We start from the raw sequence: 26,363 nt of genomic DNA, 5'->3' as shown, positions 1-26,363 counted from the left end.
AGACCAATAGCAATTCTCCCGATTTATTCAAAAGTTTATGAAAAGATTGTTCATCACCGGCTTTACGAGTATCTGAAGAAAATTGGCGTTTTACACGATGGTCAATTTGGCTTCCGGAAAGGACATTCGACGACGCAGGCAGTCCAGCATCTTCTGGAAAATATTAACTCAGCACTTGAGAATGGCAAGCAGTGCATGGGCGAGTTAATTGATTTTAGAAAGGCTTTCGACACGGTTCATTTTAAGATTTTATTTGAAAGGCGGTGTTATTTAGGCATAAAGGGTAGTGTTTTAAATTGGTTTGAATCTTATTAAAGGGAAAGGAAGCTACGAGTAACTCTGAGTAATAAATCTTCTCAGCCGTTTCCCATAGTGTGGCGTTCCACAGGGCTCAGTTCTTGGTCCTCTCCTGTACCTGATATTTGTAGACACAATGAAATTCTACATTCCGGGAGATTCAGTTACTTCTTTTGCTGACGACACGGCTTTAGTGATTGCAGCAAAGTCGCTGCAAGAGCTCTTGTTCAAGGCTAATAAGGCGCTGGATGGCCTACATGAATTTGTTTGTGCTAGCCTATTTAGCGTCAATGCATCAAAAACTAATTTTATGATGTTTACGAGGACTGGTTCTGCTCCCACTCTCCGTGGTGTCATAATTTACAATGGCCTACCGCTCTCACAAGTCGAAAAGATCTGATATTTAGGATTCATCTTGGATCGAAACTTCAGTTGGAGAAAACACTGCGACTTCAAAGCATGCAAGCTGGCGTGAGGCCTTGGAGTTCTTAACCGTTTTAAAAACTTTTTACCTTTGAAAATTCTGCTTTTATTGTATTTTTTCATTATAGCGCCTCATATAAATTATGGTTGTTTGATTTGGGCGAGTAATTTTAGTTGCAATTTTAGAAGATTTCGAGTTCTGCAGAATAAGGCTATAAGGTTGATTGGAAGTTATGATCGTGGTATTGATAGCACTGAATCACTTTTTAGAAAGTTAAAAATTCTAAAGGTTGGTGAAATAAGGGATTATCAAATTGGAGTTTTTGTATTTCAGTGTCTGAATGGTTTTGCACCGGATTTTTTTATGAATATTTTTAAGCCTAATTCGTTTTATCACGATTATTCGACTAGGAGTGCGGATAGTCTTGCATCTGAGCCACGGAACACAACGAGAGCGAGTCAAGTGCCCAGACACATGGGCCCGTTAGTTTGGAATTCGTTCCCAGATTCTGTTCGTCAAGCTGAAAGTGTGCCGCAACTTAAAACCCGTATTAAAAATCATTTCTTTTCAGGAATTTGGTAGTGTTAATGGTTCGAGAGAAGGCTTTTTTTTTTTTTTTTTTCTTTTTTTTTTTGTAGATATTTTTTTTTATTTTTTTTTTATATTTTGTGGCATTATATATTTATCATTATTTTCAGTTATTATTATTGTTTTCCCTTTTTTTCATTTTAATTGGTTTGATGATTTGGCATGCATGATACCGGTCGCTTTTTAAATCATCTTATTGCTTTAGTTCGACATGTTGTCACATTGAGTTGTTTTTTTGTTAATAAAAATGTATGAACCTGAAAAAAAACCTGTTTTGAAGTAAATGCTTTCCAGGTGAGGGTTTAGTAATGTATTTTTTGAAAGACGGAGGCTACTGAGCTCAAGCGTTTCCAACCTACCTTTTTTTTAGAAATAGAGAGTTAAAGATTTTGCTGTAGGGCTCTATTTTGGATTGACTTGGTTTTATTCTAATCTTCCTGGAAAACATCGTGGCAGGAAACTGGACGAGTATATTCGAGTAGAGGGGAATCAAAGAAGCATATTGGAATGGGGCTGCTAAATTTATTGAGGAATCTGAGGAAAGTAGAAACATCAACTTTGTTCAATTAATTTCAAGGACAACACGGAAATTTAGGAGGGATAAGATTAAGATAAAAATTGGTAGCTCGCAGGTATTTTTTAGTAGCTCTCAGAGAATTTCCAAACACATGGCTTAGGGTGGCTATTCTGATTTGCGCTACTCATCTCAAATGCATGACTCACAATAAAAAGAAGAAAAACTGAACTAGTATCCCATGGATCTGCCCTTCAGTCAGTGTTGGTTCATTTTGGATTGATGTTATTTTATTTATCTTGTGTTTTCTGCATGCTGCAAAAATACTCTGTTTCTATTGTTATAGAAATATATCTTTGTAAGGAGAAACACCTTTTATACACTAATATGAAAAATATGATGAAATCAGTCGTAAATAAAGTGAGGGCAAGAAGATGTGGTTTGGTTACAAGATTTTACTTTTCTTATAGACTTAAACGAAAAGATACATCCCCTTAACTTACACCTTCAAAACAAAGATAAAGAAATTGGTAGAACCATTTCAGATATGATCTAATTTACACAAAAGGTAAAGCTTTAGGGGGGAAATCTTACCCATAACGAATACGATCACTACTTTTTCAAATTCAAATTCATTTAATTCAAAAACAAGACATAGCTCTCGTGGGCAAAGCCCAAAACTGATGTCTCTTAGTTAGCAAAATTAATTAGCAAAATAAAGTTGTCTGATTAAAACTTCGTCAGGATAAATAAACTAAAGGATAAAAACACTTGAGATTGAGAATAAAATTATCTGATAAAACTTCGTCAGGATAAAATAAACTAAACAATAAAAACACTAGAGATCATTATAATATTTCACAAAGCTTGGCACAAAGCTTTTACTGTAGCGCATGGTGTTACAGTGGACTGGGGTTAGTTTCGGAACCTTCTCAGCCACTTCCCTGGGGGGACCAGATCTTATAGGGACAAAAGGTGGGGGAAGGAATGATCGGTAGATGGGATGTTGAAGGAGGGAGGAGCCAAATCTTTGGCATAATTTTCCTCGGCGGGAAGAAAGGGATTCAAGTTTAAATTCCTTGAGGTAAAAGGAGTAAGGTAAGGGGGGACCGCCATAAATGATTTGCAGTGATCTCTTCTGAACTCGTTCTATTCTATCAATTTCATCCGGGGTAAGGGCAAAGTGCCAAACCGGACAAGCATATTCAACTAAGGGGCGGATGAAAGTGTGAAATATTAGTTTCAGCTTGTCCTTAGGAACTCGAAATTTTTGTTTGAAGCACATCCTTGACCTACTTGTTTGAAGCAGATCCTTGACAAGGAAGGACAGCTTCCTTATAATAATAATGGACATATTATAATTTTTTCAGAATTGAAAAATCAAATCAATCAACACACTCAAGACTTAAAAATCCTTTCGATTGTGGCACAGTTCATCACCTTTTGGAGAGATTGATACCTTTGGATTACATACTTGTGGCATGCAACATTTTGAAGAAGACACCGTTACAGTTGAGGTGGAACTGATTGTTCAAAAGTGGAGACTGAAGTCAATGTTCAGCTCAACAAATATGTGCGACATTTCATTTTACAGTACACAATTCATTAAAAACAATTACAGGAGCTAGTTGATTCACGAATATTTTAATAACAGCATTCCAATGGACGCTACAACCTATGAGCCTTACGTTGAAAATTGTTAATGCAAAAAGTAGTTTCGCCCCTCACATTGAACTATGTTTTCTCATTCATATATTTTTTTAGTTTCTTACCATAAATTAGAAATTTATATTTAAAAATAGTAATAAACAGTAGGGTTTAAGCAAAAACATGTATCATTTTCCTACTCTGTTGGGTAGTTCAAGCGACGGTTTACTCAGTCTTTATAGCAGATTTTGTGACCATTTAGTCATCAGTAAATTTGTATCCGTCGGGAAATTCCTTAGCGATGCTCTTAACAACAATTTAATGGGGGGGGGGGGTCTAGGAGAGTGTTTTGGGGTTCATCATTGTAAACAAGGATGATATAGGAATAATAATTTTAGATATTTAATTTCTTCTCATCTGCTGGAAAGAAACAGGTAACCAATTTCACCAGGAAAGAATTAACATTGAATTCAGTGACAAGTTTCTCAGCTAATGCGTTGTGACTTTACCCCCTAGAAAATACCCCCCTCCACCCATGGAAAAGAAGGCTTTCCTAATTTGAGAATTTTATTTGAATTTTATTTTTTTAATTTTTGTAGGGGGAAGGAGTTTTGGTACTTGTGTATTATGGGCTACTCATTTAAGTTTGCGCTGTGTAAAACTCAAGGACAAAACCGGTTTCTTCTTTAGTTTTTTTTTTTTTCAGCTTAACGCGAGACAAGACAAAGGTAAGTGACAGAATATATATGAAATATATAATTTGGGCTATATATTTACACAAAGGGGGGGAGGTAAAGTATTTGAACATTTTGAAGTCAGAAAACAGTTCTTTTTATGTACATGGCCGTTAAAAAATTACAGAAGAATAGCGAAGTATCTGGAAATTTAGTTAGCTAAAAAAAAAAAAAAATAAATCCCAGCAGAAAGTAAACGTCATGTTTCATTTAATTGTTTTTTTTTCAAATGTTAACTTTTTTTCAATGACCGTTTTTCTAAGTATTAAATACTATTAAAAGTTTAATGTAGCTTCATTTAAGTGTTTTATGGCGATCGCTGATCAAAGTTATTTATGCCTTTCATTTATGTTATTTTAATGTGTTCATGGCCGTATATTTGGCTTTAAAATACACTTATTTATATATCTATCTAATATGGAGGATAATTGTAGCAAACACATTTTGCGTGCAGACCCGCTATACCTCCCCCCCCCCCTAATGTGCAAATCTATATCCCAAATTTATTTCTGAAGTAGCGAAGAAACTAACGAAAAAACCGGTTTGTTCTCGAATTTTACACAGCGTAAACTTGAGTGAGTGGCTCATAATACACAAGTACCAAAATTCCTTCCCTCAACGGAAATAAAAAAAAAATAAAACTCAAATAAATTCTCGAATTTGGAAAGCCTTATTTTCCACGGGGGGGAAGGGGTAAATGCCGGCCACCCTAGAATCAACCTTTTAATATTTTTTCAAAAGCCGTATTTTATTACTCGCCACATCAAAAGGTCGATAAGAAAACGTAGATTCGTACGGCATTTGCAGACAAGTACCGATTTCATTATTTCAACCTGCCCCAATATGAGCTTCTCTCTAATTGGTGACACTAATGACCTGAAGATGGATTTGATTTGTTCTTCTCTTAGCTTTAGGCAAATAGCTCAAATATCAACAAGAGGATATACCTCTCTTGACATTATTTTAACTAATGCGAATAGTGTTTACAGTTCTCTCTCCCTTTCAGCGCCCATTGGGTCAAAATTATCATTCTCCGCTTCTTTTGTTTTTCTCTTAGGACTTTAAGACTTTTGTCACTCTCTTTACAATTCTGACATTCTTTCCTCTGGTACGTGGCTCAATACCAAAGCTAGGTCTGATATCTACAATTTACCTTTTGTTGAAAAAACTGTTTCTTGCACTGTCATTGTAAAAAGATAAAATTTATCATTTTTCCATCTTAGCCATCACAGCTAATTGTTTAATCATCTGTCCTAAAGTAGCAAAAGAATGGTTTGAAAGTACATACTGTAAGCGGTTCTAGGCGTTTACCCCCCCCCCCTCGGAAAATACCCCCCGTGGAAAATTCCACAGGGAATTTTCCACGGGGGGGCATTTTCCGGGGGGGGGGGTAAAGTATTTGGACAGTTTGAAGTCAGAAAACAATTCGTTCTAGGTATATGGCCACTAAAAAATCACAGAAGGATAGCGAGGTATATACACTTTGAGGATGAGGACATTTGGCTTTAAAATACACTTATTTATATATCTAATATGCAGAATAATTGTACATTGAAAAAAAAAACATTTAACACTTGGAAAAAACACTTAAATGAAATATTACTTTTACTTTCTACTGTGATTTTTTTTTTTTTTTTTTTTTTTTTTTTTTTTTTTTTTTTTAGTTAAGAAAATTTCAAGATAGCCTACCTCGCTATTCTTGTGTAATTTTTTAGTGGCCATGTACCTAGAAAAAATTGTTTTCTGACTTCAAACAATCCAAATACTTTATCCTACCCCCCCCCTATGTGCAAATATATAGCCCAAATTATATATTTGGCTTTAAAATACACTAATTTATCTATCTTTCTAATATGCAGAATAATTGTACCAAACACATTTTGCATGCACACCAGCTATACTTTAACCCCCCACCCTAATGTGCAAATCTATAGCCCAAATTTATTTCTAAAGTAACGAAGAGACTAAAAAAAAATCGGTGTGTTCTCGAATTTTACACAGCGTAGAGTTGAGTGAGTGGCGCATAATACACAAGTTCCAAAGTTCCTTCCTCCTACGGAAATTAAAAAATAAAATTCTCTAATTTGGAAAACCTTATTTTTCACGGGGGGGGGGGTAAACGCCAAGAACCGATTCTAGATCATAGAAATTGGGTACAATGGAAACTTCAAAAATCTAGAATTACAAAAAATCTTCAATGAAATTAAAGAAAAATATGTTCGATAGTGCTATGATGCTCTTGGTGCTAATAGGCTGGTGCGAAGTTTTTTTTGGGGAGGGGAAGGACCCTTTTGACTCCTTATGTGACGAAATTGCAGATTTTTCTAGAGGTGCGAAATTCAAAATAAATTTAATGCCCAGTTAAAAAAAAGAAACTCCTGTTGAATTCATTAGTTTCTTCGCCTAAGTCAGACAAATATCTTCTTGTAAGGTTTTATGTGTATATTTTTAAAACCTCAAAACAAACAAAAATAAGTTTCGAAGTAAATCAGAAGAGACTGATAGTTGCCACGTTATTATAATGATGTATCTACAATGCCTTGAGAACATCCTGGGGTATTAAGCTGAAAACTTAAGGCAGTATTGAGGTCGATGGGAGGGGTCAGGGGGTAAATTAACCTGAGCTTTTATACGCTGGAAGGAGACAGATTTAAATAATAACACTGTGTGCATCTAGGTCTTCGAAAAAATATTTCTGACTAAATATTAGTCTAAAACTCTGACTAAATATTCAATTTTGTCTGACACTTACATTACAATCAACCCATTTAATTCTTAACCAGCAAAATTAAAATAAAATCTTGGGAGGCTGAAGCTACCACCCTCCCTCCAGCCCATCCCCAGAGGTCCCATGTTGAAAAATATATGCTGAATATTACAGAAAATTTTGTATGGCGATAAATTAACTCGTCTGTTCTGAATCAGTTTTCTTGATAAATACTCAAATTCAAGATTCATTTATTAAATAATTTATGATTTTAACAATGTCCCTCAGTAAAATTGCCAAAAAATTGTTTCATCTTTTCATACTTTACTCTAACTGTCTATATATGTTCATTAGTAAAAACTATTTTATGGCGGACTTGCCAAACTGAGTTGTAGCTGAGGGCACAAAGGCCCATTGTCTCAAAAGTAAAGAGCAGAGATCCTTTTCAATCGAAGACTAGTGTTTAGAACCTTATTAATAATCTCTGTTGAAAATCATCTTAAAAGGAATGATGTGGACATGTTTAGAGTGTCTCTCTCTTCCTTTTTATTTCTCTTCTCCTAAAAGGAAAACAAATATGGATTCACCAAAAAACTCAAGAGAAATGAAAACCTAAATTATATATTAACTTCCGAAATGTATTTAACATTTATATACACTTTACAAATAAGCTCATTTAAACATTATTAACAACATGAAGTAGTCCAGAATGACGTCACTGGATTTAACTTCCACAGCTCAAAATATTTTTGATTAATCGATCAGATATGTACTCAGTGGATTCTTTCCTCGACGCTTGTGAGACCCACCGGGTCCCGGCACTGGGGTAACTTCGCCTGCAAAAAAATAATAAATTGCACCTCTTGCTTTTTAATTATCATGATACCACTGGAGACACAATCAATAGCTGAACACAGCTTTTGTGTTCTTTGAAATTTCGGAGTTGAATTGTTTATAACCAGTTCAGAAAAAGCTGACAATTACTGTTTGGTCAAATATTAGAAACGAAGAACGTGCCTGCCTACGTACTTGCTTTACATCAGCGTTTCCTCGCATGAGCCTGGAAAATTCTACTGAGCAAGGGTGTACGTGGATCAGGTAGGTGCTCATTACCTGTTTTTAACTCTTCTCTCTGTATCTGGAAATTTCAAAAAATAATAAGAAATATTTTATAAAAACGCTAGTTGTCAGACTTCTATCATACTGTGGTGAATAGAAAGATTTACAATTTCAAGCTGGATTGTGAAATCGTGTAGTGATTTGCATTTCTCCCGCAATGTGATATCTATACAAATGATGAATCATTGCCCTCTTTCAGCAGAATTTTTGATTTTGGCACAAATTGGCAGAAGACACCAATTTGTTGTGGTTTTTCAAGATGGGGGGAAGGGGCCCAAACCTACTGTTTAGGTTAGACAATGAAAAATCAATTGGTTATCTTAGAATTTCCGTTCTCTAGAATCTTGATCATCTTTAGGCAAAGAGGCCTGTTCATTTTAGGTGCCACGAAACGTCAGAAAACTCCACTTTGCTGAAGCACGATCTCTTTTGTTACTTAGTAATGGTACTAGATAAGGCGATTTCCTTTCAACTTGACCCTTCCCCGAAATTCTACGACCCTTGGTTTAAGATTATCACCAGTGGTGTCAATTGTGGTTGGGGCATTTGCCCCCTCCCACCAACGTTTTTTGACACCCCCCCCGGTTTCGAAAAACAAATTTTTATATATCTTCATTAAAAGCAGCTTTTTTGGTATTTTCAAAGAATAAAATCTCACCATCTAGATTTTTAAAAGTTCGATTTGGTTCCCCCTAGTTTCTGTGAATTAATATCACTGACTACCCATGGGGGGGGGAGAAAAGGAGATAAATTAGTCCTTCTAATGCCAAAAAAATGTGATTTTCCTTGTTGTTTAAGGTGGGGGGCTATAATTCTCCTATACAGGTTTTCGACCATGATATTTCCAATGGTATGCCAATCTTTTCGCTGCAAAGGCATTTTCGAATGGTTTCAGTTTTTCTTTAAATCCCCATAAAAATTTTTTCGCAATAAACTTTTATTATTAAGATTAATCAAAATCATATTTCCCATTCCCGAACTAGCGTTGAACGGTATTTTTTTTCACTAGGCACAGACAGTTTTTGGTTACTATGGTTTACTCTATACTAGGTTACACCTGTCGCTTCAACGATGATATTGGGTTCAGACCGGGAAAAAAACGATGAAAGACTGCTGAGTAGGGAAAGAATCCCGTATAGTTTTTCATAACAGACGGTCGGATTTGGCTCGTCTGTTCAGATAGTGCACAGGGCGAAGAATTTCAAGAGCAAGCCCCCTCCCTTCGGAACTTTGAAGCTTTTACAGCCTATCATTTTTTTATGTGTTTGCTTTATAATCTCGGTATAACCTTTAACTCTCTCCCTCCGAAATTTTGAACTTTCCAATTTGCCTATCATTTCTTATGTTTATCACCTCTGTTTCCCCCTCCCATAAAAATTTCGATGTTTTTACAATTTAGCCTATCATTCCGTGTGTGTCTTTCTTACAATTACCTGTATTACCTCTTTTTCACCTCCCTCCAAAATTTCGAAGTTTTTACATTTCAGTCTATCATTTCTTATTGTTCATTTTCGTTTTTTTTATAATTCTCCTGTATTACCTTTTTTTAAATTATAGCTTCCTATCAACTGAAACAATTGAATATAAGGAAATCGTTTCGAGTCATCAGTTATGCTATCTGTCGATTGGTTAATTTGACGAATTTTTGGGCCTCTTCCATTGGTCTAGACTTTGCCTCAAATTTAAAGTTTGGTATATTTTGTCTTCTTGTTCTTGTTTGGATAATTAAATAAAAAAAAAAGTTTTTTAACTGAAAGTAAGGAACGGCGTTAAAACTTAAAACGAACAGAAATTATTCCGTATATGAAAGGGTGCTGTCCCCTCCTCATCGCCACGCTCTTTTCGCTAAAGTTTGACTTTCTCACAACTCTATTTTTTTAAACAACAAAAAAACTTTAGCGTAAAGATCGAGGCATTGATAGGGGACAGCCCCTTTCATATACGGAATAATTTCTGTTCGTTTTAAGTTTTAACGACGTTCCTTACTTTCAGTTAAAAAAAACTTGTTTTTTTTTTAATTAATTTTTGAACGTTTTTGAATTAATGCAAGTTTTGATTTTGGCTCACCGTACATGAATAATTAAAACAAAATTTGCATATTAATTTTACTTTTATTTGGTTAAATGGCTTTCTCGAAACTTGTTTAATTTTATCTACGAACGTTTTTATTAGTAATAAATATACGTAACTTACGAATTAACTTACGTAACGAACTTCTAAATTCATAGATTTTTAATAAGTATATTTGGTGGTTTGCCCCCTAGTCAATACCTCGCTCTTTACGCTAAAGTTATAATTTTGGTCCAATTCTTTAAAAATGACCCCTTAATTACAAAGGTCGTTATTTAGAATAAATTTATGTTATGAAAATACTAGATAATATTTGGTCTAAACAGCAATGTATTGTCTAGGGGGTGAACCCAAACATCTACCTAATATTCTCTGTTCGCTTTAAGTATTGAGGCTGCTCCTTACTTTTAGTTGAAAAACTTGTTTTTTTTTATATTTAATTTCTGATCTTTTTCTTTAATAGTGATGGGAAATCCGGCGCCCTCTTCATAGCAATGTCCCTTCCCCCATGAAAACTTCCTTCTTGGAAAGATCCTCCCATATAAGCCCCGACCCCCCCCCCAGCTACCAGAAAAAATACCACCTGAAAACGTCTGTATACTTCCCAATAACCAATACTATATGTTAACATTGGGTTGAGTTCACAACTTTCAGCCCCCCCCCCCGGGAACTTCGGGGGATTAAGTCATCCTAAAAGACATAGTTATCATATTTTCGACCATGCTGAACAAAATGGCTATCTCAAAATTTAGATCGGGTGAATTTGGGGGAAAATGAGAGTGGGAGGGGGCCTAGTTGCCCTCCATTTTTTTTGTCACTTAAAAAGGGCAATATAACTTTTAAATTCCGTTCCAATGAGCTGTTCCACGATATTCTAGGACCACGTGGTCTATGCGATCACCCCTGCAAAAAACAACAAAAAAAAAAACAAATAAACACGAATCCGTGATCTTTCTTCTGGCAAAAAATGCAAAATTCCACATTTTTGTAGATAGGAGCTTGAAACCTCTACAGTAGGGTTTGCTAAAACGTTGAATATGATGTTGTGATTTTCATTAAGGTTCTATAACTTTTAGGGAGTCTTTCCCTCTTTTTTCGAAAATCAGCCAAATTTTCTCAGGCGCGTAACTTTCGATGGGTATGACTAAATTTGATTAAAGTTATATATTCGAAATCAGCATTAAAGTATAATTCTTTCGATGCATCTATTGATACCAAAATCCCGTTTTCTCGAGTTTCGGTTACCATTAAGCCGGGTCGCTCCTTACTTAAAGTTCGTTACCACGAACTGTTTGATTATGGAGAATCGCTTTCACATAATCAGATCACCGGAATCATATTCTGAGTCATGCAGCGGGTTGCTACAGCTGAGGTTAAATTCCGAATCCTGTGTTACCAAGCAGGGAACAATCGCACTGAGCCACCACAGGACTAAAGCTTGGCGCATACCTATAATGCTATCTACTTGTTATGCACATTGTAAGGATTACGGTGCAGTTTTATATCACTTTTGGGGTTTCTGAGACCACTAGATAATCACAGAAAACTCGAGTCTCAAGTTATATGTTATGCCATAGGGAGATTTCTCAAAGACCTCGAATCTGAGAGTCCAAAGTATGTTTTCATGCTATAATTTCACCCCCTCCCCTGCAAAGCAGCAGTATGTACAAGACCTTAGTTATGTACAAGACGCTTAAAGAAGAACTCTACACATTTCGTTGGGGTCTTTGTAAACTCATCCTATGTAAAAACAAGAAAGAAAACTTTTCAAGAAAAGGCGAATACACACTAATGTTGTCACTTTTTCTTTCATAAGCATGAAAATATACCAAATACCCATAAATACGTCAATGTGTATGCAAACATAATACAAAAATGTAAATAATTTGTGATGAATGAGACGGAGGACTTTACAGAAAGCTCCTTAACTAAACCTAGCTCAATAAACGTGCCAAGGTTGCATATAATCAGTCTTTCAAGATATCAGGACTCGGGAAAATGAAATTCATAAATAAATACAAAAAAAATCTAAAGATGGCTCAAGCTAAAAAAAAAGGCAGCTAAAATAGAAGAAAGCCTTTTACCTTTAATAAGTCCTGTGCAGATTCTAATTTCATCCCAGGTGACTCTTTTATCTTCATCTGAGTCGCATACGCTAGCTATCCTCTTGCACTTTTTTAACTTCTTACTGTTTTTCAATAGGGTACGAAATTCTTTCATTTCACCCCTGTCTATGACCTATAATAGCAATAATATAATGATAGATCATCCTTAAAAATATATGGAATAAAATCTATAATTTGACTATTGACTAGCAAGAACATAAAAAACTATGTGGATTTATACAAGGAAAAAGATTCGTGCTTTTCGAAATTTTTAAATTGTAAAATTTTATACATCGGCGAGAAATTCATTATTTTTGTATTAGATAATTGAAAAACAGAATAAATTGGAGTTCTGTGGTTCAAGGTAATTGCTTTGGGTAGGTTTGGCTCCACCCTCTAAAAAACAAATTCAAGTTTTATCCTCAAATTTAATTCCAATAAATAAATGAAACGTGTATTTTCCGGGAAATTTCCCCCTGAATAATGCAATGGCTGTTAGTCCCAGACTATAATTACTTTTAGCAAAACTAACGAGCCTAAAATTAGAAACAGACGTTTATGTTAGCAAGAAAAGCAGTAATATTTAAGCAACACAGATTGTTTATCCCTGGTCTTCATATTGTCAATAAAAAACAAACAAGGGCTTTCAAATAAAATTGAAGAGTGACATTAAAACTTAAAACAAATGGAAATTAAACCGTGAATCAGGAGGTTGGGGATGGTACCCTTTAATTCCTCCAACCCTCTTTACCCTAAAGTTCAACCAGTGCTTTTTCTGAAAACTTCATAGAATGCAGCCAATACAGCCAGTTGGCAATTACAACTTTACAAGTGCTTTGTTCACCTATTGCCTTTCACAAAATTTAACTAGAAAATTTCACTGTTTAAAGCAAGCCCAAATAAATAAGCCCTTGCCGTAAAAACACTAGAAAAGACTTAGAAAAACACTAACTTCCAAATAATGCAAAAAAGATTTATTTAGAAAAGGTTTAGAAAAGAATTAAAGCAAACAAAGTTGGAGTCTGGACAGTAAAACTGTCCTAAGCTTTTACTTGCCATAAAAAAACACATTTTTAGCCCAATATTCTTGTGTTGTAGCGTTCATTTTTGAAGCCATTGGGTGAGGGGAGGAGAGTTTAGTTTTATCTTACGAAGTGGGTTTCTGTTCGTCTGTATTACTTGGGGCTATCCTACATATGAGGAAGGCTGCTGCTCCATCAGCCCGGAGGTCTTACCCTGGAGTCACTGCTTTAAGAAAAGGACTCAGTTATGTCTTCTTTTTCACAAAAAAAATAAACTTCTGGTAATTGAGAACAAGAGCTTCGCTAAGAAATTTTCCTTGTGGGGGAACAGAGGGGCAAGGAAAAGCAGACTTTTTGTTTTTGGTTTCTCCCTGATGGTTTTGTTCCATCAAGCTGCTGCTCTGTGTATCTAGTTCTGCGGTGATGAATCGAAGTAAGGAGTGCCTAAGCTTAATAGTAACCAAATAGTAACCAAAATTGCAAAAAATTTTGCAATTTTTTTTATAATGAAGAGCATGAATGCGTCCTTATTTGTTTCTTGTTTTTTTTCCAGGGGTTTCGTGTCGAACTAATAATCCTAGACAATTGGGAGAAGAATCATTCGGGTGGAAATTACAGCTACAGTGTCCTTTTTAAGCAGCCAAAAAGATTGTGGACCAGCAAAGTGACGTTTTCTGTCATATTACGGCGCAAAAATACAATTTTACCCCAACGAGGACCAAGTTGGAGTCGATTGAAGATTCTTAGACAGCCTGTCGATTTAAAATTGCCGAAAGGCAATATATTGAGCTTCCCAGTTTCAGAGCCAATAATACCACGCGATGGCACATTCATTCCTAAAGAGTCACCTAGTCCATAAGAAACAAATAGTTAATATATATGCTTGTTTTATAGCTTTATTTAATAAAATTGATTCACTTAGTTTTTCTTAAAACCTTGTAAAGTAATGTAAAATTTTGTATTAGCTATTATAGAGAAGGGCCGGCGGGTTATTGCAATAGTTTGAGGGAAGGGGGTATCTGATGACTCAGAAAGTCCATTTTTATGCCGTTTTTTTTCTTACTCTCCGCGAACTCCAGACAAATATTGAAGAGAGTCTGGAAGGAGGAGGGAGAGATTTATCCAATCTCCCTTCATTTGAACTAAGCCTGAATATGGGTGGTGTGGGTTGGTAGCTCCACTCTTATTACAGTAAAAATTTTCTTTGTGACATATAGGATTACATTCATATGCTTGTCGGCAAAAAACTTGGAGAGGCGGAAGAGGGGCGTTATGACGACAATCAGGGAATTCCCAAGAGCAAGAGCAAGGAGGCAAAGGTTGCGAGTAAGTTTGTTTTCATTGACGTTTGAATAGAAATATTGGGTTTTACGTAATTTTATATCATTTAACAGTTCGTAGTTATGAACTGTAGGTAAGGAGTGACTCGTGATAGTATTAATCAAAGCTCCAAAAAAGGAGTCTACATAGCAATATACCAAACAGTTTGCGGTGACTGCAGAAGGTGGCCTAGAAGGGGAGGGGTTACAATTAATCTCTAATCCTCCTTGATTCCCGGGGATATTTTTACTACGCCTGAAATATTGGCACTGGGAGGTGATAGCGCCTCTTTTAGTGCAAACAGTCTCTTATTTTTTACTCGGATTGCTTATCACTCGCAAAGTGTTACAATAAAGCATTTGATATCTTATATAAGTGTATTATAAATGAATATTGTTTTTGACCAACTTTTACCCTTTTTCTTTGATATTTTTATAGTTTATAGCTTGTAGTTTAAAACTAAGGTAATACTAGTTACATAGCCTTACCAGGTTTTTATTTTTATCTAGAATTGCAAACTGCCACTTTATTACTGCTTCTTTACTCGCACTTAAAGCTGCACTAGAGGATTTGCCACTCTTTGTAAAAGCAGAGATCATATTTTCTCGGAAATATTCCAAAATTTCTTCTTGGATGCGGTGTGGGGCTTTTTTAGGACAACCTAAAAGGAAAAAACAACAAAATAAATGAAAAATTACTTGTAAAACTATGGCATTTAGCCTTCGAGGAATTGTCCAAGGTCATTCACAAAGTCCAACGGTACAGGTGACCTGTCAGGGGAATTCATTTCTGGCATGCAAACTAAGATATCAATTGATGGAGCGGAAGAAAAATCTATAATTCATTATTGAATGACTATGCGTTTATACCTTTGAAAAAAAAAAAAGTAAAACAATGGAGTAAGGGTTAAAAATTTTAAAATTGCAGGAAAATCCTAAAATTGTTAATATTTTGGGTTTAGAGGGGACCAAACCCCCTCTCCTACTCGAATGCCTGTTTTCCGTATTAAAGGTAAAGAATATAGGCCTACTCTCAAGTGCTCCAGAATATAGTCACAGATCTTTTGACAACGAACCGTAACTAAAGAGCAACTCGGCTTAAAAGCGACCGAAACTCTATTTTTTTTTTATTATTACAGTTCATACAACAAAAGAATCTTCTTTATTTGGTGAATTCAAATATATAATTAAAATATTTAAAGTTTTAAAATTATACATCAAAAGTTAACACCCTGAGAAAATTTCCCAAGTTTTCAAACAAAGTGGGAAACAACCTCAAAAGGGCAAGTGGTCTTGAGGAAAATCACACCATCAAATTCAGCATATCTGAGAACGCTGTACCAGAGGTTTGAAGCTCCTATCTACAAAAATTTGGAATATCGCCTTCATTTTTTTTCGAGAAGGGAATTCATGGAAGTGTGTTCACTTTTTTCCCCTTGGGGTTAATGCATTGAACCAATAGTCCTGGAAAACCGGGAGAAGGCTGATTGGAATAAAAAGTAGAAGCTCTAGTGTCCTTTTTAAATAGCTAAAAAGGTTGTGTCACAGCAAAGTGGCGTTAACTGATACTTTGAGGCATGAAGCAACAATTTTGACCCAAACCGGGACGAGTTGCTATCGTTTGAAAATTCTGAGATAGCCAATCGACTTTGCCCAACACTGGGCAAAGTTCAAAACTTGCAGCCCTTCCCCCGGGGACTCTGGGGGATTAAATCATCCTCAAAGACATAGTGGATCTATTTTCGACCATGCTGAGCAAAATGGCTATCTCAGAATTTTGATCGGGTGACTTTGGGAAAAAAATGAGCGTGGTAGGGGGCCTAGTTGCCCTCCATTTTTTGGTCATTTAAAAAGGGCACTAGAACTTTTAATTTCCGTTCAAATATAAAAAAATAAATAAAAAGAATAACCAAACACGCATCCGTGATCTTTCTTCTGGCAAAAAAAATACAAAATTCTACATTTTTGCAGATAGGAGCTTGAAAACTCTACAGTACAATTCTCTGATACGCTTAATCTGATGGTGTAATTTTCTTTAAGGTTCTACGAATTTTAGGGGGTGTAGCAAAATTATGCAGGGTAATGTATAATTGCGTACAAGGTATTATGGAGGAAGGCCGCTAGGTCATAGTGTAGGTGGGATGTGTGTGTGTCTCACTAAACTATATTTTATGCCCATATTATCTAAATTTCCGTGAACCTTCGGATAAATAAAGATGAGAGTCAGGGGTGGAGGAAGGTAGAAAATTAATCTCCAATCTCCCGTTATTTGGACTTTGCTTGAATATGGGTGCTGGAAGTGGTAGCTCCACTCTTGTTCCGGAAAAATAGGGTGTTGTTTTTTTTGTAACATAAAAGATTACGTTCTTATGCTTGCGGGACCAAATTTAGGAGACAGGGAGGAGAATCATGAGCACTGTCTGGGAATTTCATAGGGGATGAAGCAAGTGTTACCCAAAACTTTGTTTGTAACGATAGAAAATATAAATAAGGAGTGACTCTAAAGAATAGTAATCAAAGCTCTTAAAAAAAGTATTGGTAACAATTTATACGTTGGAAGAATTAACTTTTTTATTGGGGTTTCAATTTTTTAGGTTATTTGACTTTAAAGTCAACCGCATTGGAAGTTAGGAGCCGTAGAAATATCTGCCTCATTTTGAAAGAAGGATACTTAATTTAGAAGAACTCGCCTCCATAAGGACGAATTAATTTGATGAGAATTAGATGATCAGGTTCAGCTTATCAGAGGACTACTGCAGAGGTTTCAAGTCACTATCTACAATAATGTGAAATTTTGTAGGTTGTCCGAGAAGGATGATCACAGATGTGTGTTTATTTATTTATTTTACTTAAATTTTTAATTAGCATAATCTTAATCTTGTTAAAAAGAAAAAACCAAATAGCTAACGTAAGCTTTGTCTCACCTGCATTACTGGGACGAGTCCTGTGTGTCCGTGACGGAATTACTTGTGGAACTAGAGGTAAAGTGTCGCAATTTGGTTTTCTGTCATGGACAGATGTATTTGGTATTGGTCTCCCATCTGTTTCGTTGGCACACCAACAATATTCTGAAATATTTTAAGGTATAATGTCCCATCCTAATAGAAATCATACTGATTTTGATGTATTATTTCACAGGAAAATTAAAAAATCTAAATCATTTAGAAAAAATAACCTTTTAAGAAAGAAGAAAATATGACTAGTTAAGTGCATACATAGTTAAAGATTCATCACAACCTGATATGATAACAAATAAGTTATAATGTCAATCAGAGTTTAGGATGCCAAAAGTATGAACATTTTCATTGGAATCCATAACTGTTTATCTTCTATTTACTCCATTTTTAATTTATCTTTAGTTCATATTTGCTACCTTGATTAGAATAAGCCTTAGGGAGCCTTTGTAGAATACATTTATTTTTAACTTTAGTTTAAAACAACGGGTTCCAGAATTTTTTTTTGGAAGTTAAACAAAGAACAAACTTTTAAAATTACAGTGTGATTTGGCTCAATGTTTACACTTAGCAGCTATGTTGTTTTGCAACAGCGATGGAATGAGCAAGGCAACAGATTTGCAACATAAAAGTTCCATAGATTAGCTAACTTATTTAATCAACATCATTTTTAGATGCGAAATCCTTTTCCATAACGCAGATGGCTTGCCGGGAAGATCTGGACCGAAATCTACTACGCTTAATCTGAGCTCGTTATTTAAACGAGTCTTAATCTGAAGTTCGCTATTTTATTTTTCTCTTGTACTCAACTTTGGTTACGTTTCTTCCCTAGAAGAAAATCAGGGGTATTCCCTGCTTATGATCTTTTATTGCTAAGAATCGCATAAGCCTATAAATAAACTGTTCAAAAAGCCTTTCTACACTGCAATGCATTGAGACTTCATCAAAACACATTTAAATTTATAACAAACGAAACAAAAAGCTGCTTTGAGTTCTTTTTCATTATTCCTATCTTTTCCAAGGTTTCTGAATTTGTTTAAACATTAAACTCCGTAAATTTATGTCACTAAGTAAAACCCAGTTTCTGACAGTATTATTTGACGTCTTTTATCTCAAAAGCCGGTGACTTATCCCACTTCAGCGTTAAAAGTGACTGGACCTGTGATCGCTTAAGAAAATCTGTGGTATTTCAGACCACTAGCACTATTCAAAGCTAGCGTAGAGAGTAGGACCTTAATGGAACTATAGCTTCCCCCCCCATTTGCACGAAAATTCATGTAGGCATTAACCTGTGACAGGGCTAACCTTGTTCTAGAAAGAACTAGTCAAAGCTAGCGTAAGGAATAGGATCTTGATGGGACCGTGGTTCCCCCCCCCATATATACGATAATCTATGTTTATTTTATGTTCAAACGTTACTCTTTACTTTATTTAAATGTTGTCAAAATTTTCTGAGATTACATAAGAAAAAAAGAGAGAGAGGTGAAAAAACTAAAAGAAAACTGATAACTGAAAGAATCCTCCTACTGCGTGAACGACACTTTTTAACGAAAGGAAGTATCGAAACATTGCGGTCAAAAGTTTAACCCGAGATGGCTGTTTAGCTTGAAAAGCTCAAGTCAAGATTTAACTTAGGAAGTTTTTTGATACTTCCATATTATTTAGCGTTTGGGCTATTTCCATATTGTTTAGCGTGCAGCCTCCCTTGTAGCATTAAAGTTATTAGTTTTTGAGAAAAAAGTTAGGACTTCGTCTATTTTATGTGCTGGCTTCATATAAAAAGATTAAACTGGGTTTCTAGATTAAGATTCCTTGAAGTTCGTTGCCATTTGCAATTCCGAAACGAAATTTGTGGGAAGGTCACATGATCTTGCCCACTATTATTAGCAACGCATGGGACAGACAAAGTCTACATTTGGAATACTATTCCTTAAATGTACGTCTCTTAATTGACTCTTTTCCAAAATCTGCCAAGATGACTTTACAAAAACAAGAGAAAGTAAAGAGATGAGATTAAAAAGAAAGAAACTTACTAGTCCCTTTGTGACACTGTACTTTTTGATATTTTCCTTCTATTGAGCATTCGGGTACATACATTCCCTGTGCGCCATGACGTACTTCTTCTAGTGCAGACTGCCTCTCAGAATAGCAATCGTTTGCTGCAAAATTACACTAATAATAGCACAAAAAGTCAGAGTCAAATAGCACAATAGTCAAACAATTCCACACAAAGAAGTTCCTGTACTTTCTTAGACAAAGAACTACAATATAGTGGAATCATGAAATGCCTTTGTTTGCAAGGCACTTAACTGTAAGTTGAATGAATAACGTATATATTCATTTCATTTTTGTATTTTGACATTTTAAGAACGTATGTTGAATAAAGTGGCTGCGCAAAGAAAGACATTAATGCACTTGATACTGGGCGACCACATATATAACAAACACTTAACAAACCAAACTCTTAACAAACGAGCAAAAAAACATAAAATGAAAATAAATAATAATAAATAAACAACCAAATTATGACCAATCTCTAATCATAAAAAAAAAATCATCTATGAACCAAGACCCAAAAGAAATTTTTGCATTGTTTTCTTAAATAAACCAAGGTGCTCCTCCACTCGAATGCTCACTGGAAAAGAGTTCCAAACCTTAGGACCTATATATCTGACAGAAAAACCTGCTCTACATCCACTTCTGTACTCAGTGACTAGATTGTCGGCATTGCGGGTACTATAACTATGAAGTGATTTATTTTATCTGTAAAAACCATGAAATACCTCAGGACTGATACAATTCCAACACTGATACGAAAATATTCCTGCTTAGTAGTCACAAAGTTGCCCGACATTAAGCACTTTAAGTTTATTATAACATGCCTCCGTGTCATTGACTTTTTTCAAGTATTCACTAATAAGTCGTACAGCTTTGTTTTGAAGAATTTGTACTCGTTTAAAATTTGAATAAAAGTTACTACACCACAACACACATCCATATGAAATATATGGGTGGACTAAAACATTATATAAAAGTAATAAAATTTGTGGTGGTAAAAAATTCTTAAAATGTCGAATTGCTCCAAATCCTTGTGTGACTTTCATTGCAACAACATCACAATGTCGTTTCCATATAAGATTGTAATCCAGGTAGAAACCAAGGTATCGCGTTTCATGCACTTGTTTCACTGGCTTCTTCGCACACAAATTTTTCCATTAATGTCCTGCGGCTCACCTACTCTTGAATATAAAATAAAACTAGTTTTTGAAATATTAACAGAGAGTAAGCTTAAACTAATAAAAATATGGAGACTTTTTAAAACGTGATTAATCTTCAAAATCAAACTATACAAACATTGACTAGAAAATGTTAATGCAGTGTCATCAGCAAACGAGGTGAGACCAGAACCTAGAAAATAAAACCTCATCGTATCAACATATACCAAATACAGTAAATGACCCAGCACCAAGCCTTGTAGGACCCCACAAGCAACAGGAAATGGGACAGAAGTGACATCATCAATCATAACGTTAATAAACCTACCATACAAATAATTTTCAAACCATTTTAAGTATGATCCTTTTATGCCTATACATTCCAATCTTCGCAATAAACTACTGTAATCTTCTGTATGAAAAGCTATTTTTTTAAATCAAAGTATACTGTTAGAGGAATTTCGCCCCTTTCTAGTAGAGTGGCCTCTCCGAAAACCAAACTGCGTCTCAGTTAATAGGTCATGCTTCGTAAGATGACCATAAAGGCGTTGGTGGACCACTTTCTCAAGTATCTTGGAGAACAACGGCAATATTTAGATTGGTGTCCAGTTACCCATATCTGACTTCAAACCTCAAACAGGTGATTGAACCGGTTAAAACTGTATTTCGGTATTTTAAAACTACATTTCGCATCCTCTCTCCTCCTAAAGCCACACTATTCTTCCCTTAAAACTTTATCTACAGCACCTCTGACTCTAATAAGTGTTATTATGCTAAGTAATATGCTACCTACAAAGCCAAGCTAATGTCTCTATAAACTAACTCTTAACTAACTTAACCAAACTCTTAACTCTTAACCAAACTAACTCTTATCATCTTTCCTAAAAAATATACATATATATTCATAATCTTAAGTAGCTTATTGCAACCACCATATTTCAGATTTTCATTTCAACTTATTCTGAATGTGGGCTTCTTCTGTCCCATTCGTTACCAAATATTATCGACTTAACAGCAAATTGTGGTCGACGGCAACCTTCATGAAAAAGCAGTGCAAGATGATATTATTCTAAAATTGAATGCAAAAAGGTGTAAAGTTGGGTAATTCTTAAGCAGAGGGGCAATTTTGAAGGAAAGTCTAAAAGTCATTGATTGTATTCAAAGACCTCAAAATACTATAGACACAAAGTAACACTTTGTGTTTTAAGCCATCTCCATGCGTCTTGTCTTTGTTGGTACGATACATCTTATAATTAGAGCTTACAAGAGAGAATTATGATATAATAACTATATTGGAAATCATTCTACCCATGGGAATTCAAATCAACTCAGTTTCTTAATGTAATTTTACCCAGAGTTAGCATAGTAATGTAAAGTCTTTGGTCGTACTATTTTGAGTTGCATGAGGTCTCCACCTTTTTTTGTAGGTACGTTATTGAAAGCTTCGCTCACCCTGTATTCTGATGGCAAATTTTTATAGCAGTTATCAAGCTAATATAAGAAATCAGATAAATTAGGCCAATACAGACAGTTATGAGAACAAAAATGAGCAGTAGAAATATATCTAAAACAGAAGAAGACCAGTAGGCTTAGAGATCTCTCGAACAGTGTTTTAAGCTCGGGTGTCACCCCTAAAAAAATCGTTAGGCCCTTTTACATTAGAATCGGATTTCGGTTTTCCGTTGAATTCAACTGATCAGGGAGTGGATAGACGCTTTTCCCGATTTGAAGGATATTCGTATCAAACTTGGGACAAAGTTCTTTCTCTTTGTGCATGTAAGCGCAGTAAATAAAAATTTAGGAAAAAGTTTCTAAATCTTCGAGAACTTCCGCTAAAAACAGTTGGAAGGGGGGTATCATGGGCACCGTCAGGAAATTTCCGAAGAGGGGGAGACAATTGTTAAGGGGTATACCTTGTAAGAAAAATGAGCTTTTACAACAATAAAGACATTAAAGGAATCGGCTTTAGTTTAAAGTTACCGAAAAAGATTACGAGCCTGAGAAAATTTGCCCCAGTTTCGAAAAAAGGAGGAAAAATCGAAAAAGGGCGAAAAATTTCAAAAAAAACTACATCATCAAATTTGGAAAATGAACAAACTTTCTTGCAGAGGTTTCAAGCCCTTATCTACAAATATGTAAAATTTCGTCTTTTTCCGGGAAGGATGATCTCTGATGCGTGTTTATTTGTTTGTTCTTTATTTTTGCACGATTTTTCGTATAAAACCAAAGGTCCTAGAACATCGGAAGAACGTTCATTTGAAATGACATTGAAAGTTCAATCGACGCATTAACTCCAAATTATTTCTAAGTTCATTCAATTGAGGCTTGATAAAATTGAGTATAGTGGTGATTAATTACGCAGCAGCCATTATGGACGAGGCCTGGTGGATTTTTGTGTAAATGGATTTTTGTGCAAATATTGAGCTTTAATACAAAAATGAGGGTTGAAATAAAGAGTAGTGACCTTTATTGACATTTAAGAGAGCGTTGGATCAAGGATCTCGCATTAACAAAGTATAAATAAATAGCGACACTTAATCATTGAAAACGAGGCTCTAAGAAAACAAGACTTGACTATAATATATGTAATAACAAGATCTAGTAGGCTATGCATGTGGATTCTAAATATGCAAAAAATTTGACTTAAATTATTTGAAATTTTAAAGTTGTTCGTCAAAAGCTATTAGCAGATGAAAATTTACATAGTTCACGAAATAAGAATTAAACCCCATCCCCCCGTAAAAAAATAAAGTGGCCCGATTTTTGCAATAAAATACAGTATATATGAAACCCCTATAGGAACTTGCTACAAAATATGAAATTTAGAAAAGCAAACGCACCAAATGAGTTCAATTTCCCGAAGCATTGCTGTGCAAAAATTTAATTTTGATTCTAAGAGCCAGATTTGAGGGGGCAGTAGCCCCCCACACATTTAGGGTAATCCTGGGTATGCTATTATAACAAACACAAATAAAAAAAAATCATTCAAGATTGAAGAGCGACAATAAAACTTAAAACAAATAGAAATTGTTCTTTATATGAGGGTGGTTGTTTTCTCTTAATCCCCCACTCTTTCCGAATTATCGCCCTAATTTTTTAAGAAAGACTGTTCAAACACAAGGGCTGTTGAATTAGAGGAAGAAGAATTTTATTAGCACCATAAAACCTTAGGATAAACAACGGAAGGTTGAGGGCAGGGGAACCCCCCTTATCTTTTTAATAATTTCTGCTCGTTTTAAGAGTTAATTTCGCTTTTTACTTTATACGATGTTTTATTTTATTTAATAAGACTATAAGATCAGGGGGAAAATGATCACTGAAAAGGTTCAACCTTAGATCTTTTAACAAAAGGAGAAGGTAAATCTCTTGAATTAATGTAAAATATAATATATGCTCCGAAATTCCCACTCAGACTTAGAGGGGATGACTTTTGCCCTTCACCCACAGAAAACTTAACCTGGCTCTCGAGGCGATTCTCTTCAAATGTATCCTCAATATCGTTATCCTACCCTATTGTTTTCATTCATGTTTATCCGATATGAATTCGATTTGTTTCGGATGCATGTTGAATTCAGATATTGATAAATACAATTATTAATCTCCAGCCACCCTTTGTTTCGAAAATTGTAAACAAACAAATAACTGTAAATAAACTATTTTGTTATGATCAAACAAATGACACTCAGAAATTGTTAAGCTCTTGGGCTACATTGATATTTGTTAAAAAAAACATCTATTTAAATTCGACATATAATTCGAAAATAATTTGATTTCGATGCATAAACAACGATAGATCACATTTTCGTCTGAAGTAACACTTCATTTTGAAAATCACAAATGAATCCAAAAACAACCTTAACGAATGAAACTATAAAATTGCCAAGCTCTTGGACCAAAATCACAATTAGAAAGAAAGCAAAAACTTCTGTCAGGACGATTGTAATAGTGATGTTTTCCATGCCATTTTTGGCAATGATTGCACTAATGTTGAATTATCAGAACGTATTCCAACTTGTCTTTTGAAACTTTTTAGATATGTAACTAATGACTATTATATTATTAGTTTTTAATCTAATCTAATTAATTTTATAATTAATAAATATTATTAGTTTTATTCTAATCTTAGTATTTAATCTAATAAAAATTAAACAGGAAAAATATGTTGGTCTAAAAGGAATATTATGGTAATTTTTTTGCATTTCGTTGCAGTATTTTTTCTCTTTTTGAACGTTAATCTGATTTATTAGGGTAACCATGTAATTAAAAATTTCACGATGATTTAAAAAATTATGGAATATCAAAAGTGAGTTAGTCTATTCTAAATTGTCTTTTGAAACTTTTTTAGATATGATCTTATAATTCTCAAGACTGTTATATTAGCATAGTTCGTGATTTATCCTAATAAAACAAAGGTATAAAACGGTCAGATAAAAAGTAGCATATTAAAAGCTTGAACTGTGTTATGAATGGTAATTTATTATTGCGGCTGTCAGAATATTCGAGACCAATCAAAGAAAAGGTTTTGGCATTTAACTGTTGAGCAGTCACCGACTTCCATAAATTGACTTTCATAAATTGACTTCCGCATGTCTGGCGAGACCCGCTTTATCGCATAAGGTAAGAAAAAGGGGGGAGGAACAACAAGTGGTGCTCCGAGATGTATACGAGATGGTGAAGTGTCGACACCCAACGATTATGGCAGAAAGATAGCTAAGGGAAGCGATATCAATGAAGAGATCCCTAGACAACGTTCTAGGAATGCTGAGACTTCATTCAAGTAGGAAAATTCATGCACGACAATCTTTACAATCATATTGTATTTTTGGTTCTATATGTCCAATATCTCCATCTACAAGTATGCTGTTTTTTCATTATTTGTTTTTTTTTGGGGGGGGGGGGGGGCAAGGGTGATCCAGATTTTTTTTTTCGGAGGGGGGGGGTATTTCTTCCGAGAGGGAGGGGGTAAAAAAAACTTCAAAAAGCACATCAAAATTTGTTTATACGCATTTTATTACGCTTTTACGAGTCAAACGACATTGTTTGTTTTTGTTTTTTTTTGGGGGGGGGGGGATCAAATTCCGTAACCCCTCTACCTGGACACGGCCTCGTGGTCGAGTTTTAATTATGATTTTCACAAAATATAATTTCGTTCTTTTACGATTATGTTCGTTGTTTTTTTTTTTTTTTTTTTTTTTATTTTTTGGGTTTTTGGCTTCTTTAGATATTTTCATTTTTATTATGCGTTTAAATTTAGATTTAACAAGAAAGGCCAAAATTTCATAATGTTCTTACTGGCTCCTTTATATTAAGTACTTCTTTGCAAAATCTTTGACACAAAAGATTTGGAAATCTTAAATTAACTCTTGACTTAAAATACGTCAAAAGATTCCGTTTTGTAGAGAATATGGACTAGATAACCTCGTTTTACAGGGAAAAGGAGAAACGCGAGTAAGCGTTAATATTTTGATCATTTTTTGTATGGATATGGATTCAGCTCTTCGAACTAATCTAAATCAAATAAAATTAACTAAATGTATTTGATTTATCAAATGAACTAACTAATAAAACCATTATAAACTAAATAGCCAAAAAAAAAACTAATAAACTAAATAAAATAATAAACTAATTATAAAATAAATGAACTTATA

The 26,363-nt window shown here is 34.8% G+C and overlaps 1 protein-coding gene across 3 annotated transcripts in view; it reads right to left on the bottom strand.

Moving 5' to 3' along the window:
* Window positions 1–7,514: 7,514 nt before the first annotated feature.
* LOC148956614 (SPARC-related modular calcium-binding protein 2-like) overlaps window positions 7,515–26,363 on the bottom strand; it is a 90,641-nt gene continuing 71,792 nt past the window's right edge. For all 3 annotated transcript variants that reach the window (XM_089086094.1, XM_089086084.1, XM_089086091.1), the window contains exons 9-13: window positions 19,534–19,659; window positions 17,471–17,614; window positions 15,036–15,208; window positions 12,185–12,338; window positions 7,515–7,747 (exon numbers count right to left, since the gene is read on the bottom strand). In XM_089086094.1, coding sequence (XP_088942220.1) covers window positions 7,665–7,747; window positions 12,185–12,338; window positions 15,036–15,208; window positions 17,471–17,614; window positions 19,534–19,659 — 680 coding nt within the window. In that variant the 3' untranslated portion in view covers window positions 7,515–7,664. The remainder of the gene's footprint in view (window positions 7,748–12,184; window positions 12,339–15,035; window positions 15,209–17,470; window positions 17,615–19,533; window positions 19,660–26,363) is intronic.

The sequence above is a fragment of the Artemia sp. Qi Xiang Cuo genome, chromosome 1 (genome assembly GCF_049724085.1).
Source record: "Artemia sp. Qi Xiang Cuo chromosome 1, ASM4972408v1, whole genome shotgun sequence".
In the NCBI taxonomy this organism is placed as follows: domain Eukaryota; kingdom Metazoa; phylum Arthropoda; class Branchiopoda; order Anostraca; family Artemiidae; genus Artemia; species Artemia sp. Qi Xiang Cuo.
This window is presented reverse-complemented; position numbering and strand designations above follow the sequence as displayed.